The following is a 13,118-nucleotide window of genomic DNA, read 5'->3' on the forward strand; positions in this document are numbered from 1 at the left end:
TGTGTGTGTGTGTGTGTGTGTGTGTGTGTGTGTGTGTGTGTGTGTGTGCGCGCGTGCCTATTGGGGGGAGCAGCCTAGGATCTTGTACATGACAGGCAAGTGCTTTATCAACTGTGCTACATTCCTAACAGTTGACACTTTTTTTGTTGTGCTGGAAATGAAACCCAGGGCTTTACTTAAGCTAAACAAGTAATCTACCACTGATGTACAACCCCAGCCTGCATTATTTGCTATCTGCCAGTGGCCACTCTGAGTTTTCTGATCTGTATGCTTTTCTCTTAGTACTTTTTTTTTATACTTTTTTTTTATTAATTACACATTATTCATTTTGTATCCCCCCATAAGCCCCTCCCTCCTCCCCTACCGATCCCACCCTCCCTCCCCTTTCTACATGCATGCCACTCCCCAAGTCCACTGATAGGGGAGGTTCTCCTCTTCTTTCTGATCTTAGTCTATCAGTTCTCATCAAAAGTGGCTGCCTTGTCCTCTACTGTGGCCTGGTAAGGCTGCTCCCCCCTTAGGGGGAAGTGATCAACGAGCAGGCCAATCAGATTATGTCAGAGGCAGTCCCTCTTCCCATTACTATGTAACCCACTTGGACACTGAACTGCCATGGGCTACACCTGTGCAGGGGTTCCAGGTCATCTCCACGAATAGTCCTTGGTTGGAGTATGAGTCTCTGGGAAGTTCCCTGTGTTCAAATTATCTTGTTCTGTTGCTCTGCTTGTGGAGTTCCCGTTCCCTCCAGCTCTTACTATTTCCCACTTCTTACATAAAATTCCATTCACTCTGCCCATCAGTTGGCCATCAGGCTCAGCATCTGCTTTGACAGTCTATACTGCAGAAGCTTTCAGAGGCCCTCTGTGGCAGGTTTCAAGGTTGTTTCCTGTTTTCTTCTGGCTTTCAGAGGCCCTCTGTAGCGGGTTCCGAGGTTGTTTCCTATTTTCGTTTTCTTCTGATGTCCATCCTCTTTGCCTTTCAGGATGGGGATTGAACATTTTAGTTAGGGTCCTCTCTTTTGCTTAGTTTGTTTAGATGTACAGATTTTAGTGGGTTTATTGTATATTGTATGTTTATATGAGTGAGTATATACCATGTGTGTCTTTTTGCTTCTGGGTCAACTCACTCAGGATGATCCTTTCCAGGTCCCACTATTTACTTGCAAATTTCATGATTTCCTTATTTTTCATTGCTGAGTAATACTCCATTGTATAGATGTACCACAGTTTCTGCATCCATTCTTCAGTTGAGGGGCATCTGGGTTGTTTCCAGCTTCTGGCTATTACAAATAAAGCTGCTACAAACATGGTTGAACAAATGTCCTTGTTGTGTACTTGCGCCTCTTTTGGGTATATGCCTAGGAGTGGTATGGCTGGATCTTGAGGAAGCGCTATTCCTAGTTGTCTGAGAAAGCGCCAGATTGATTTCCAGAGTGGTTGTACCAGTTTACATTCCCACCAGCAGTGGAGAAGGGTTCCCCTTTCTCCACAACCTCTCCAGCATGTGTTGTCCCTTGAGATTTTCATCTTGGCCATTCTGATGGGTGTAAGGTGAAATCTCAGGGTTGTTTTGATTTGCATTTCCCTAATGGCTAATGAGGTTGAGCATTTCTGTAAGTGCTTCTCTGCCATTCGATATTCCTCTGCAGAGAATTCTCTCTTTAGCTCTGTTGGCCATTTTTTAAGTGGATTACTTGGTTTGTTGCTTTTCAGCTTGTTTAGTTCTTTATATATATTGGATATGAGTCCTCTGTCAGATAGAGGGTTGGTGATGATTCTTTCCCAATCTGTAGGCAGTCGCTTTGTTTTGATGACGGTGTCCTTTGCTTTACAGAAGCTTTTCAATTTCATGAGGTCCCATTTATTGATTGTTGCTCTTAGAGCCTGTGCTGTTGGTGTTCTGTTCAGGAAGTTTTCTCCTGTACCAATGAGTTCTAGGGTATTCCCCACTTTTTTTTCTAGCCGATTTAATGTGTCTGGTTTTATGTTGAGGTCTTTGATCCACTTGGACTTCAGTTTTGTGCAGGGTGATAAGTATGGATCTATTTTCATTTTTCTACATGTAGACATCCAGTTGGACCAGCACCATTTGTTAAAGATGCTATCTTTTTTCCATTGTATGGTTTTGGCATCTTTGTCAAAAATCAGGTGTCCGTAAGTGTGTGGGTTTATTTCTGGGTCTTCTGTTCGATTCCATTGATCCACCATTCTGTTTCTATGCCAGTACCATGCAGTTTTTATAACTGTTGCTCTATAGTACAGCTTGAGATCAGGGATGGAGATACCTCCAGAAGATCTTTTATTGTAGAGGATTGTTTTAGCAATTCTCGGTTTCTTGTTATTCCATACGAAGTTGAGAATTTTTCTTTCCAGGTCTGTAAAGAATTGTGTTGGCAATTTGATGGGAATTGCATTAAATCTGTAGATTGCTTTTGGTAAGATGGCCATTTTTACTATGTTAATCCTGCCAAGCCATGAGCATGGGAGATCTTTCCATCTTCTCATATCTTCCTCTAATTCTTTCTTCAGAGACTTGAAATTTTTTTCATACAAGTCTTTGACTTGCTTGGTTAGGGTTACACCAAGGTACTTTATATCATTTGTGGCTATTGTGAATGGTGTTGTTTCTCTAATTTCTTTCTCAGCCCTTTTGTCTTTTGTATACAGGAGTGCTACTGATTTTTTTGAGTTAATTTTGTATCCGGCCACTTTGCTGAAGGTGTTTATCAGCTGTAGGAGTTCCCTGGTAGAGTTTTTGGGGTCACTCATATATACTATCATATCATCTGCAAATAGTGATAATTTGACTTCTTACTTTCCCATCTGTATCCCCTTGATCTCCTTCGACTGTCTTATTGCTCTAGCAAGGACTTCCAGCACTATGTTGAAGAGATATGGAGACAGTGGGCAGCCTTGTCTTGTCCCTGATTTCAGTGGGATTGCTTTAAGTTTCTCTCCGTTCAGTTTGATGTTGGCTATAGGCTTGCTGTATATCGCCTTTACTATGTTTAGATATGTGCCTTGTATCCCTGATCTCTCCAGTACTTTAAACATGAATGGATGTTGGATTTTGTCAAATGCTTTTTCAGCATCTAGGGAGATTACCATGTGGTTTTTTTCTTTCAGTTTGTTAATATGGTGGATCACATTGATGGATTTCCGTATATTGAACCACCCCTGCATACCTGGGATGAAGCCTACTTGGTCATAGTGGATAATATCTTTGATGTGTTCTTGGATTCGGTTTGCAAGTATTTTGTTAAGTATTTTTGCATCAATGTTCATAAGGGAGATTGGCCTGAAATTCTCTTTCTTTGTTGAGTCTTTGTGAGGTTTAGGTACTAAGGTGATTGTGGCTTCATAGAATGAGTTTGGTAATGTTCCTTCTGTTTCTATTTTGTGGAATAGTTTCAAGAGAATTGGAGTTAGCTCTTCTTTGAAGGTCTGGTAGAATTCTGCGCTGAAGCCATCTGGTCCTGGGCTTTTTTTGGATGGGAGACTTTTGATGACTGCTTCTATTTCTTTGGGGGATATAGGACTATTTAGTTGATTTACCTGGTACTGATTCAGCTTTGGTGAGTCAAATCGATCAAGAAAATTGTCCATTTCATTTAGATTTTCAAATTTTGTGGCATATAGACTTTTGAAGTAAGTCCTAATGGTTGTTTGGATTTCCTCAGTGTCTGCAGTTATGTCCCCCCTTTCATTTCTGATTTTGTTGATTTGGGTGGTGTCTCTCTGCCTTTTAGTTAGCTTGGCTAAGGGTTTGTCGATCTTGTTGATTTTCTCAAAGAACCAGCTCTTGGTTTCATTGATTCTTTGGATTGTTTTATTTGTTTCTAATTGATTGATTTCAGCCCTGAGTTTGATTATTTCCAGCCGTCTACTCCTTTTTGGTGTGTCTGCTTCTTCTTTTTCTAGGGTTTTTAAGTGGGCCATTAAGTTGCTTGAATGAGCTATCTCGAATTTCTTCTTGAAGGCACTTAGTGCTATGAACTTTCCTCTTAGCACTGCTTTCATTGTGTCCCACAAGTTAGGGTATGTTGTGTCTTCATTTTCATTGAGTTCTAGAAAGGCTTTAATTTCTTTCTTTATTTCCTCCCTGACCCAGCTGTCATTTAGTAACAAGTTGTTCAGTTTCCATGAGTGTGTAGGCTTTTTGCTATTTCTGTTGTTGTTGAAGTCCAGCTTTATTCCATGGTGATCAGACAGGATACAAGGGATTATTTCAGTCTTCTTGTATCTGTTGAGGCTTGCTTTGTGACCAACTATATGGTCTATTTTGGAGAAGGTTCCATGAGGTGCTGAGAAGAAGGTAAATTCTTTTGTGTTTGGGTGTAAAGTTCTGTAGATGTCTGTGAGGTCCATTTGATTCATGACCTCTGTCAGAGATATTGTTTCTTTGTTTAATTTCTGTTTTGTTGACCTGTCCTTTGTTGAGAGTGGGGTGTTGAAGTCTCCCACTATTAATGTGTTTGGATCTATATGTGGTTTAAATTTTATCAATGTTTCTTTTACAAATGTGGGTGCTCTTGTATTTGGGGCATAGATGTTCAGGATTGTGATGTCTTCCTGGTGGAATTTTCCCTTGATGAGTATGAAGTGTCCTTCCTCATCTCTTTTTATTAATTTTGGTTGAAAGTCTATTTTATCAGATATTAGAATGGCTACTCCTGCTTGTTTCTTGGGTCCATTTGCTTGGAAAGTCATCTTCCAACCTTTTACCCTCAGGTAATGTCTATCTTTGTGTCTTAGGTGTGTTTCTTGTATGCAACAGATTGCTGGGTTTTGTTTACGTATCCATTCTGTTAATCTGTGTCTTTTTACTGGAGAGTTGAGTCCATTGATGTTGAGAGAGATTAATGACCAGTGGCTGTTAGATCCTTTGATTTTGATGTTGGCTGTGTTCATAAGGTTGTGTGCTTGGTTGCTTTTTGTTTTGCTGTAGTAAGGTTAATTATTTCCTGTGTTTTCTTGACAGAAGCTAATTTTCTTGGGTTGTATTTTCCCTTCCAGTGTCTTCTGTAATGCTGGATTTGTGTGTAGGTATTGTTGAAATTTGTTTTTGTCATTGAATATCTTGTTTTCTCCGTCTATGAGGACTGAGAGTTTTGCAGGGTATAGTAGCCTGGGTTGACATCTGTGTTCTCTTAGGGTCTGCATGATATCTGTCCAGGCCCTTCTGGCTTTCATAGTTTCTGTTGAAAAGTCAGGTGTGATTCTAATGGGTTTGCCATTATATCTTACTTGGCCTTTTTCCCTTGCAGCTTTTAGTATTTTTTCTTTGTTCTGTATACTTACTGTTTTGATTATTATGTGGCGGGAGGATTTTCTTTTCTGGCCAAATTTGTTGGGTGTTCTGTAGGCCTCATGTATCCTTATTGGCTTCTCCTTTAACTTGGGGAAATTTTCTTCAATGATTTTGTTGAAAATATTTTCTGGGCCTTGGAGAAGGGAGTCTTCTTTTTCCTCTATTCCTATTATTCTTAGGTTTTGTCTTTTCATATTGTCTTGGATTTCTTGGACGGTCTGTGTCAGGAATTTTTTGGATTTAACATTTTCTTTGACAGATACATCGATTTCTTCCATTGTATCTTCTACACCTGAGATTCTTTCTTCCATTTCTTGTATTCTGTTGGTTATGCTTACCTCTGTAGTTCCTGTTTTCTTCCCTAAATTCTTCCTCTCCATTATTTCCTCCATTTGTGTTTTCTTTAATTTTTCTAGTTCTATCTTCAGGTCTTGAGTTGTTTTGGTTACTTCCTTTACCTGTCTGCTTGTATTTTCCTCTTTTTCTTTTAGTTCCTTCAACTCTGTCTCTTTTATTTCTTTCAGTGATTTAATTATTTCTTCTCTGAAGGCCACAAGCTGGTTGGCTGCATCTTCCCGTATTTCTTCACGGATGGCCCTAATTTGCTTGTCTTTATCTTCCTCCATTTCTTTACGGATAGCCATGATCTGTTTGGTTTTATCTTCCTCTAATTCTTTACGTATTTTATCTGTTTCCTCTATTATTCTCTTCATCAACATAGATGTAAGGTCATCTTCTTGATTTTCTATTATGCTGCATTGTTCAGGGCTGTTCGCCCCTGGATGGCTGGGTTCTGGAGATGCCATATTGCTCTGTCTTTTGTTGGTTGAGCCTTTACGCTGACCTCTACCCATTGGGCTGATTTAGGTTTTGGCTGTTAGTTTCTGTGCTTCCTGGTGTCCTGAGGTAGGGAGTATCCCCTTGGCCGGAAGATGATTTTTCCTGAAGGAGTCCTTCTCTGCTTTTTGGTTATGGTCACTGTATGGCCAGTGTTTCTCCGGAGTTGCCACTGCTCACCTCAGGTTTATAGCCCTGAGTAGTAGCTGTGGTCTATGTTAGGCAGGGGGGGATCTCCCCTTACCCATAAAATTTCTCAAGACAGCTGCCCCACTGCTGGGTTTCTTGTTATAAATTTAGTGTGCTGCTGCTCACTAAATTTCCATGTACAGTCCTCTTGAAGAGACTGCTGATTCCCTAGCTGTGGGGTTTTCTCCCAACAGGGAAACTCAGTCTGTTATCCTGGGGCGCACAGTTCTGTCTGAGAAAGTGGGAGGTGCACTCAGCAAGTCTCTGGGCCAAAGGCTGATTGCTCTGTTCTGGACCTGGAGGATGTGCACCTAGGTTGAGTTGGCGCCTGGGGGCACTGCTCTGGTCTGCAGGCTGGGTGCCTCACTCTGGACCAGAAGCTGTGTGTCTCTGTCTGGGATGGCGGCTGTAGGCACCACTCTGGTCCAGACGCTGTGGGTGCAGCCCCCCTGAAGGATCAGGGATTCCCACAGTTTTGGCAGTCCAGCCAGGGACAACTGGCCGATCCCTGGCACAGTATCTGAGGGCTGCTGTAATGGCTCTTCGGCTCCTGCCGGTCTGAGGATGCAGCTGTGTGTCCCAGTGCCCCAGGGGAACGCAACAATGGCGGCAGAGCACAGCGCTTCTGCCTGCACTAGAGTCTGCGTGAGTCCAGGAAGTGTTTTGGTGCTGGGTGTCCTAAGCGTTAGAGCTGCTGACCCCCTCCGCTGGGGGTTTCCTCCTGCCAGAGACACGCAGTCTGGTGCCCTGGTGCCCACAGTTCTATCTGAGGCGGCGAATCATGCGCGCAGGCAGGGCTCTGTGCAGGCAGGCGCCTTTGTCCCGGCAATGGGTCCGGGCTGGCTCCTGGGGCACCCGCGGAACCCGAGTCTTTTCCAGGGGATGTCTGGGTAACCTGAGGTTGGTCCCAATCGTTTCCTGCTCCGTGGGGTTATCTCTCGACTGGGAAATCCAGTCTATGGTGTTGTGGGCCCACAGTTCAGTCTGGGACCGTGACCAGATCGCGCTGGCGGGTAGCTCTGGGCTGACGACCAAGCGCCTGGCGGAACGGGGATCTCTTCCGCGGTTTAGCCCGGTGAGTTAAAGCTGATCGAATCCCCCACCGTGGGGTATCCTCTCACCTGAGAAACACAACCACTTGTGTTTTATGGCCGCGAGTTCCGATCGCTGGTCACTGTGCCAATCCTGCTGTGCTGCTCCTCAGAATGAGAGTCCTCCCGGCGCCGCCATCTTGCCCCGCCTCCCTCCAGATTCTCTTAGTACTTTTTTAATGAACTCTCAGGAAGGAGAGGAAAAGAACAATTGTCTTTTGTATTTATATAGGCTTTTTTTTTTAAACTTTTTTTGTTTTTTTTTAGAAATGATGATCTCAAATTGGGTATGCCGGTAATCCTAGCCCTGTAATCCCACACCTGTGATCCTACCACAAAATAAGCAGAGGCAGAAAAGTCACAAGTTTAAGTCTAGTCTGGGCTACATAGTGAGATTATCTCAAAAAGCAAAACGAAGTCAAAAAGCAAAGCAACACAAACAAAACCTAGAAAAACATACATACTTTCAGGCCAATTTAGGCAACATTGCATTAATTAATTAATAGTGGCTCTATTGAAATATTTGTTCAGTGAAGGAAGTCAGTTGCAAAGAATCATACTTGATATGATTCCACATATATAAAATTACTAGAGTAGGTAAATCCATAGAGATCAAAAATAAGTTTCCCTTAGCCTTATGTGTTTATTTGTGGGGATGGAGGATGGTACTGGCCGAGTTCCTTCTTTCCTTCCTAACTTTTCTACCTTCCTTCCTTCCATTTTTTTTTTTTTTGGTACTGGGGAATTTTAGGGCCTTGTGCATGCTAAGCATGTTTTACCCTCAAAGGTGAGGGCTTTGAGAATAATAGAATTGATTGTGATGATGGTTACACAGCTTTGTGAATACAATAGAAGTCATTGTTGCAGTGAGAATTCTGAAATTTTGGTTTCTTTAAAAACACAGAAATATTATAAGAATGTGTTATCCTTTTAATTTCAGGTATGGGGATATGGGGCTACTTTGGACTGTCCACTGCAGCTGACTACGATTTGCCTCCTGCTCTAGCAGAGGCATGGTTTTGCCAGCTGCAGATAGTTCTTCAATTGTGTGATATTTGGAATGCTGGGAACTTTTCAGAGGGTTTATAAATGCTAGGGCCCTGAGAAATGGGGTGGCTGGTAGTTGGCTATTCAGGGGGATTGTTTGAGGTTTGTTAGTAGTTGCGGTTAACAAGAAACAAAAAAGAAGTTAAATTAAGGATCTTTATCTCTCTCCCTCCCCTCTAGCCTTTCTCTTCTATCTAGTGATGGGGGTGAATTTGGGGGGATAAAGAGTGGGAAAAAAGAACCCACAAAGTTGCAAAGACCAGCTACAAGTAAAGAGGAAATAAGAAATTGGATTCAGGGATGTCTATCTCTCTATCTCCCCTCTATCCTTCTTTCTCTCTTATACATTATAAGAGGTGAAGCCAAAGACCGTATTTTTGTACTTTAAATGGGTGAAATGTATGGATTTTTTATATTGCAGAGCTGTAAAGAATTAGCAGTTCATTTTGTTATATGCACTATTAAGTAATGTCTCCATTTAGGGTCTAAGATGTCTTATTTGGCATTGAAAGTATAAGGCAAATTGTGAGAGTAAGGATATAAATCATCTGATAGTATGTACCACTTTTTATTGATCAGGTTCAAAAATAAAGAAGCTGGTGTATCCTCCTTTTTTCATGGGATTAGGTGCCTCTATCTATTACCCACAACAAGCCATCTCCATTGCCCAGGTGAGTCAGACCCAGTATGCAAGGATGTTCTTTGTTCCAGCTTTTGTGTGACTTTCTGGTTTATTTTATTTTGCAGTTCTTAAAACACCAAACTACAATTTATTTTATAGCCAATTTAAAAGTTTTTTTCTCCCACCATTTATCTCATGTCAGTAATGTCAGTGTTCACAGAATGCGTACTAACTTGAATATTAATCCAAGAAAATTTAAGATAGCATTCACATACTTATGTAGAAATCTAAAGACTCAACTTCCAAAGCTGATAATTACAGGCTACTTTCAGCCTGCCCTCATTGGTATTATCTGTACAGACTGTGCTCTAGACTTCATGCTTTCTCCCTGGTATTGGTGCTAGACTCACTTTCATTACTGTGGCATCAGGTGTGTGGTCGTCTCTGTTGTGGGGATTGTATTTGGGATTTTCAGTTAACTGTCCTTCTCTTACTCTTTAGACCTTAATTTGATGACATCATGACAAGTAGATAGAGCACAGTTGGCTGATAACTTGGGTAAAGGTAGACCACAGGGTTTCCAGGCATAGTCTTAAGATCAGTAGTATCAACATGTCCTGGGAACTTGTCAGAGATGCAAATTCTCAGGCTCCACTTCAGGCTAATTGAATCAGGCAGTGTAAGCATGTGGACTAGCCATCTGTGTTTTAGCTGGTCTTCCAGGTGATTCGAATGTCATGATATTTGAGAATAAGCTTTAGATACTGGTCTGAAGTCAGTGGCGCTGTACATATAGAATCCCTGGGAAAATCGGTGAGAGGTACTCTGCAGCTTAGGAAAATAGGGATCCACTTGCCAGAGCTTCCATATTACATGGAGATGCTGTCTTAGGAAGAGACAGCAGTGCAGTCATTAGAATCATGAGCCAGCCCAGCCCAACACTGAGCTCCTTGGATTCCTCATGACAGAAGTCTTAATTCCCATGGGTTTCAGTTGTAGGTGGGAATCTAATGGCCACAGCAGTGAGAAATTGATATGTTTGGTAATGAGAACAGGCAGGACCTTTCCATCATTACCTTCAGATTGTTTGTAACAGTCCTGGAGGCAGGTTGTTAACGTTCCTGTCCCAGCCTCCGCTCCAGCTCAGGAAGAATGAATGATGTCTGCCTTGCTTTGAGAAAAGAAAAGGCATTAAACATCATTCTAGTTTCTTCAAGTTTAAGAAGTAAATGGTGGGCAGGGGCTGGCTGCTGGTTGTGAATCAGGTGTGGCTGTCCTCACAAAGAGGTACCTTTTTTGCCTTCTGTAACTCAGCATTTGTTGCAAAACATCTTCTGTATTTACCACCAAGGTAGTAGGACATGATGAAAAGATACGGAAAGTGAATAGTGGTAATGGTTGAGCAGTAAGGATAGCTTTACTGCCCTGAATGATACTCATTTATGATATAACAATTAAAATCAATTAAAATGGTAAATTTTGTGTTATGTATATATTTTTCTCATTTTAAATTTTATTTGCTTTTAAAAATCATGTCATGCATATTTTACTCCAAGAAAACAAGCCAGAAAAGCACTAACCTTGAAAGAGGTTTTCCAATGTTATATCATGTTGTTTAGTTCTTTTTTTACATTTTCAATTTTCTTTCTTAGAAACCTTTCTTAGAAACCTGCCCAATCTTGGGCAGACCATTTAACCACTTAAATTCTGTTCTGTTCCGTAGTATATAGATAAAAATAATATAAAATCACCATAATTTGGGGCAGGGGAAGTAGTAGCTTGGTGGCAGAGCACTTGCCTAGCATGTGTAAAAGTTCCAGGCCCAAATTACAAAAAAAGAAAAGTTACCCTCGTATTGATAGAAATCGTTATTTTCCTTTCAGAAATGTAAAAAACCAAGAACAGCAGCATCATATGTGTTATTTCCTTAACATATCTAAAAAGGAGCCCAAGACTCTTAACATACCATATTTTAAGAGTAGTAGGTACAACTGAGGAATATGATTTGCAGAAATTGGCATGTTACAGAGACCTCTTTCTTTAATTAAAATTTTATTTTTTCAGATTAATTATAGTTTATTCACTTTATATCCCAGCTATAGCCTCCTTCCTCACTTTCTTCCAATACCACCCTCCCTCCCTCATCTCCTCCCATGCCCCTCTCCAAGTCCACTGATAGGGGAGGCCCTCTTCCCCTTCCATCTGACTCTAGTCTATCAGGTCTCATTAGGACTGGCTGCTGCACTGTCCTTCTCTTTGGCCTGGCAAGGCTGCTCCCCCCTCAGGGAGGGGGGTGGAGACCTCTCTTTTTTACAAGCATTGGTACTGCAGACAAATCAGTTGGCCCTTGAGTATATCCTCATTAATAGTCTTCATGTTCTTAGTGTTCTGTAGTATAGGGATAACTCATGTGAAAGTGGTTTGTAAAACAATACAAAGATTAACAATACAAAAATTAGGAAGAGAATGATAACAACTTTTTAAAATTCTAAGTGTTACGGCTGGAGGGCCCCATGGTTAAGAGCTGTTCCTGTTCATCCAAAAGTTTTTGATTCGCAGCACCCACATTAGGGAGCTCACAACCACCTGTAACTCCAGTCTAGTGGACCTGATGCCCTCTTTTGGCCTTCATATTTAGCTGTATACACATGACAGATGTACATGTACCTGTGTGCACATGAGCACACACACACACACACAAGCAAACACACAAACACGATTTTGAAGTGTTATGGTATAGAGCAATCAGCATTCTTTGTTGTAAGAACCAATGAATGAAAATTACTAGAAGCAGTTTTTGAAGACCCAATACTTGGAAAAAATTTTTTAGGTGCCTGGAGAGTTGGCTCAGTGGTGAAGAACACTTGTTTTGTTTTTGTTTTTGTTTTTGTTTTTTTGCAGAGGACCCCGGTTTGATTTTCACATGGCTGCTCTCAACTATTTGTAGTTCCAGTCCCAGATGATCTGATGCCCTCTTCTAACCTCCTTTGACCTCTGAAGGCATCACACACGTCTGTGGTGTACTACATACATCAGGCAACACACACACCTCTGTGTCTCAGTCTCTGTCTGTCTATCTGTCTCTGTCTCTCTCTGTTTCTAGCTCTCTCTCTCTCCCTCTCTCTCTCCCTCCAGTAATTCAGGCCAGCTAGCTAAAGATAGGCAAACAAATTTTAAGGTCATGACTCTCTAAGGCCAGGACCTCATGGGGTGTTAGAAGATCAATTTTGGATCATGCTACCTACAAAATCCCTATATTAATTAAAAGACTTCATTATAGCAGTGCCTGGGAAAATTAGAAGCATCTCCATTGAGTTCACATTTTTACATCCAAGTCTTTAAAACGAATGAGTGATTTTCACCTAAGTTTGAGCTAGTTGGCTGTAATGTACAAGGGTGGGTACTAGATGGGTTAGGTAGATGTTTCTTTCTTTTTGGGATTTTAGGAATTTCTCATATCATCAGTGGTCTCCTACATTTCGCTTAGAAGATAGAATCTTTTGGGAGCTGAGATGTAGGTATCAGTAGCATGCATAATGCTACTGATCCCAGGTTTGACCATTAGCACTAGTAATGAAAGATATACACATAATTTATGGCAAGTCATTTTAAGAGATAACTAAATGTAACCTGACTATTTTTCTTCTTATCCTTTTCCTAGCTTTATTTTTTTTATTTTATTTTCAATATTTAGTTTTTATTTTTCTGTTATACCACAGTTTCTTCCTTTTGAGACAGGATTTCACTCAGGCTTGTCTTGAATTTGCAGCAATCTATCTGCCTCAGCCTCCTGAGTGCTGAGATATAGATGTAAGTCACCAAACTGAGGTAGAAATCTCTTTTCTCTTTGTTTTGTGGTACTAGAGATTGAAGCCAGGATGTTTCCTAGGCAAGTGCTCTACTATTGAACTATACCCCCAGCATATTATGTAGGTTTAATGGATATGTCCCAAGCTTTCCTGTAGTAAGTAGCTACACACACACACACACACACACACACACACACACACACACACACACAC

At 41.2% G+C, this 13,118-nt stretch overlaps 1 protein-coding gene across 3 annotated transcripts in view; it reads left to right on the forward strand.

Moving 5' to 3' along the window:
* Positions 1 to 13,118, forward strand: part of Apoo (apolipoprotein O) — a 54,687-nt gene that overhangs the window by 29,463 nt on the left and 12,106 nt on the right. For all 3 annotated transcript variants that reach the window (XM_055606940.1, XM_055606941.1, XM_055606939.1), the window contains exon 6: positions 9,054 to 9,145. In XM_055606940.1, the coding sequence (XP_055462915.1) occupies positions 9,054 to 9,145 (92 nt within the window). The remainder of the gene's footprint in view (positions 1 to 9,053; positions 9,146 to 13,118) is intronic.

Source organism: Psammomys obesus, unplaced genomic scaffold (assembly GCF_907164565.1).
Source record: "Psammomys obesus unplaced genomic scaffold, mPsaObe1.curated_primary_1811, whole genome shotgun sequence".
Classification (NCBI taxonomy): Eukaryota; Metazoa; Chordata; class Mammalia; order Rodentia; family Muridae; genus Psammomys; species Psammomys obesus.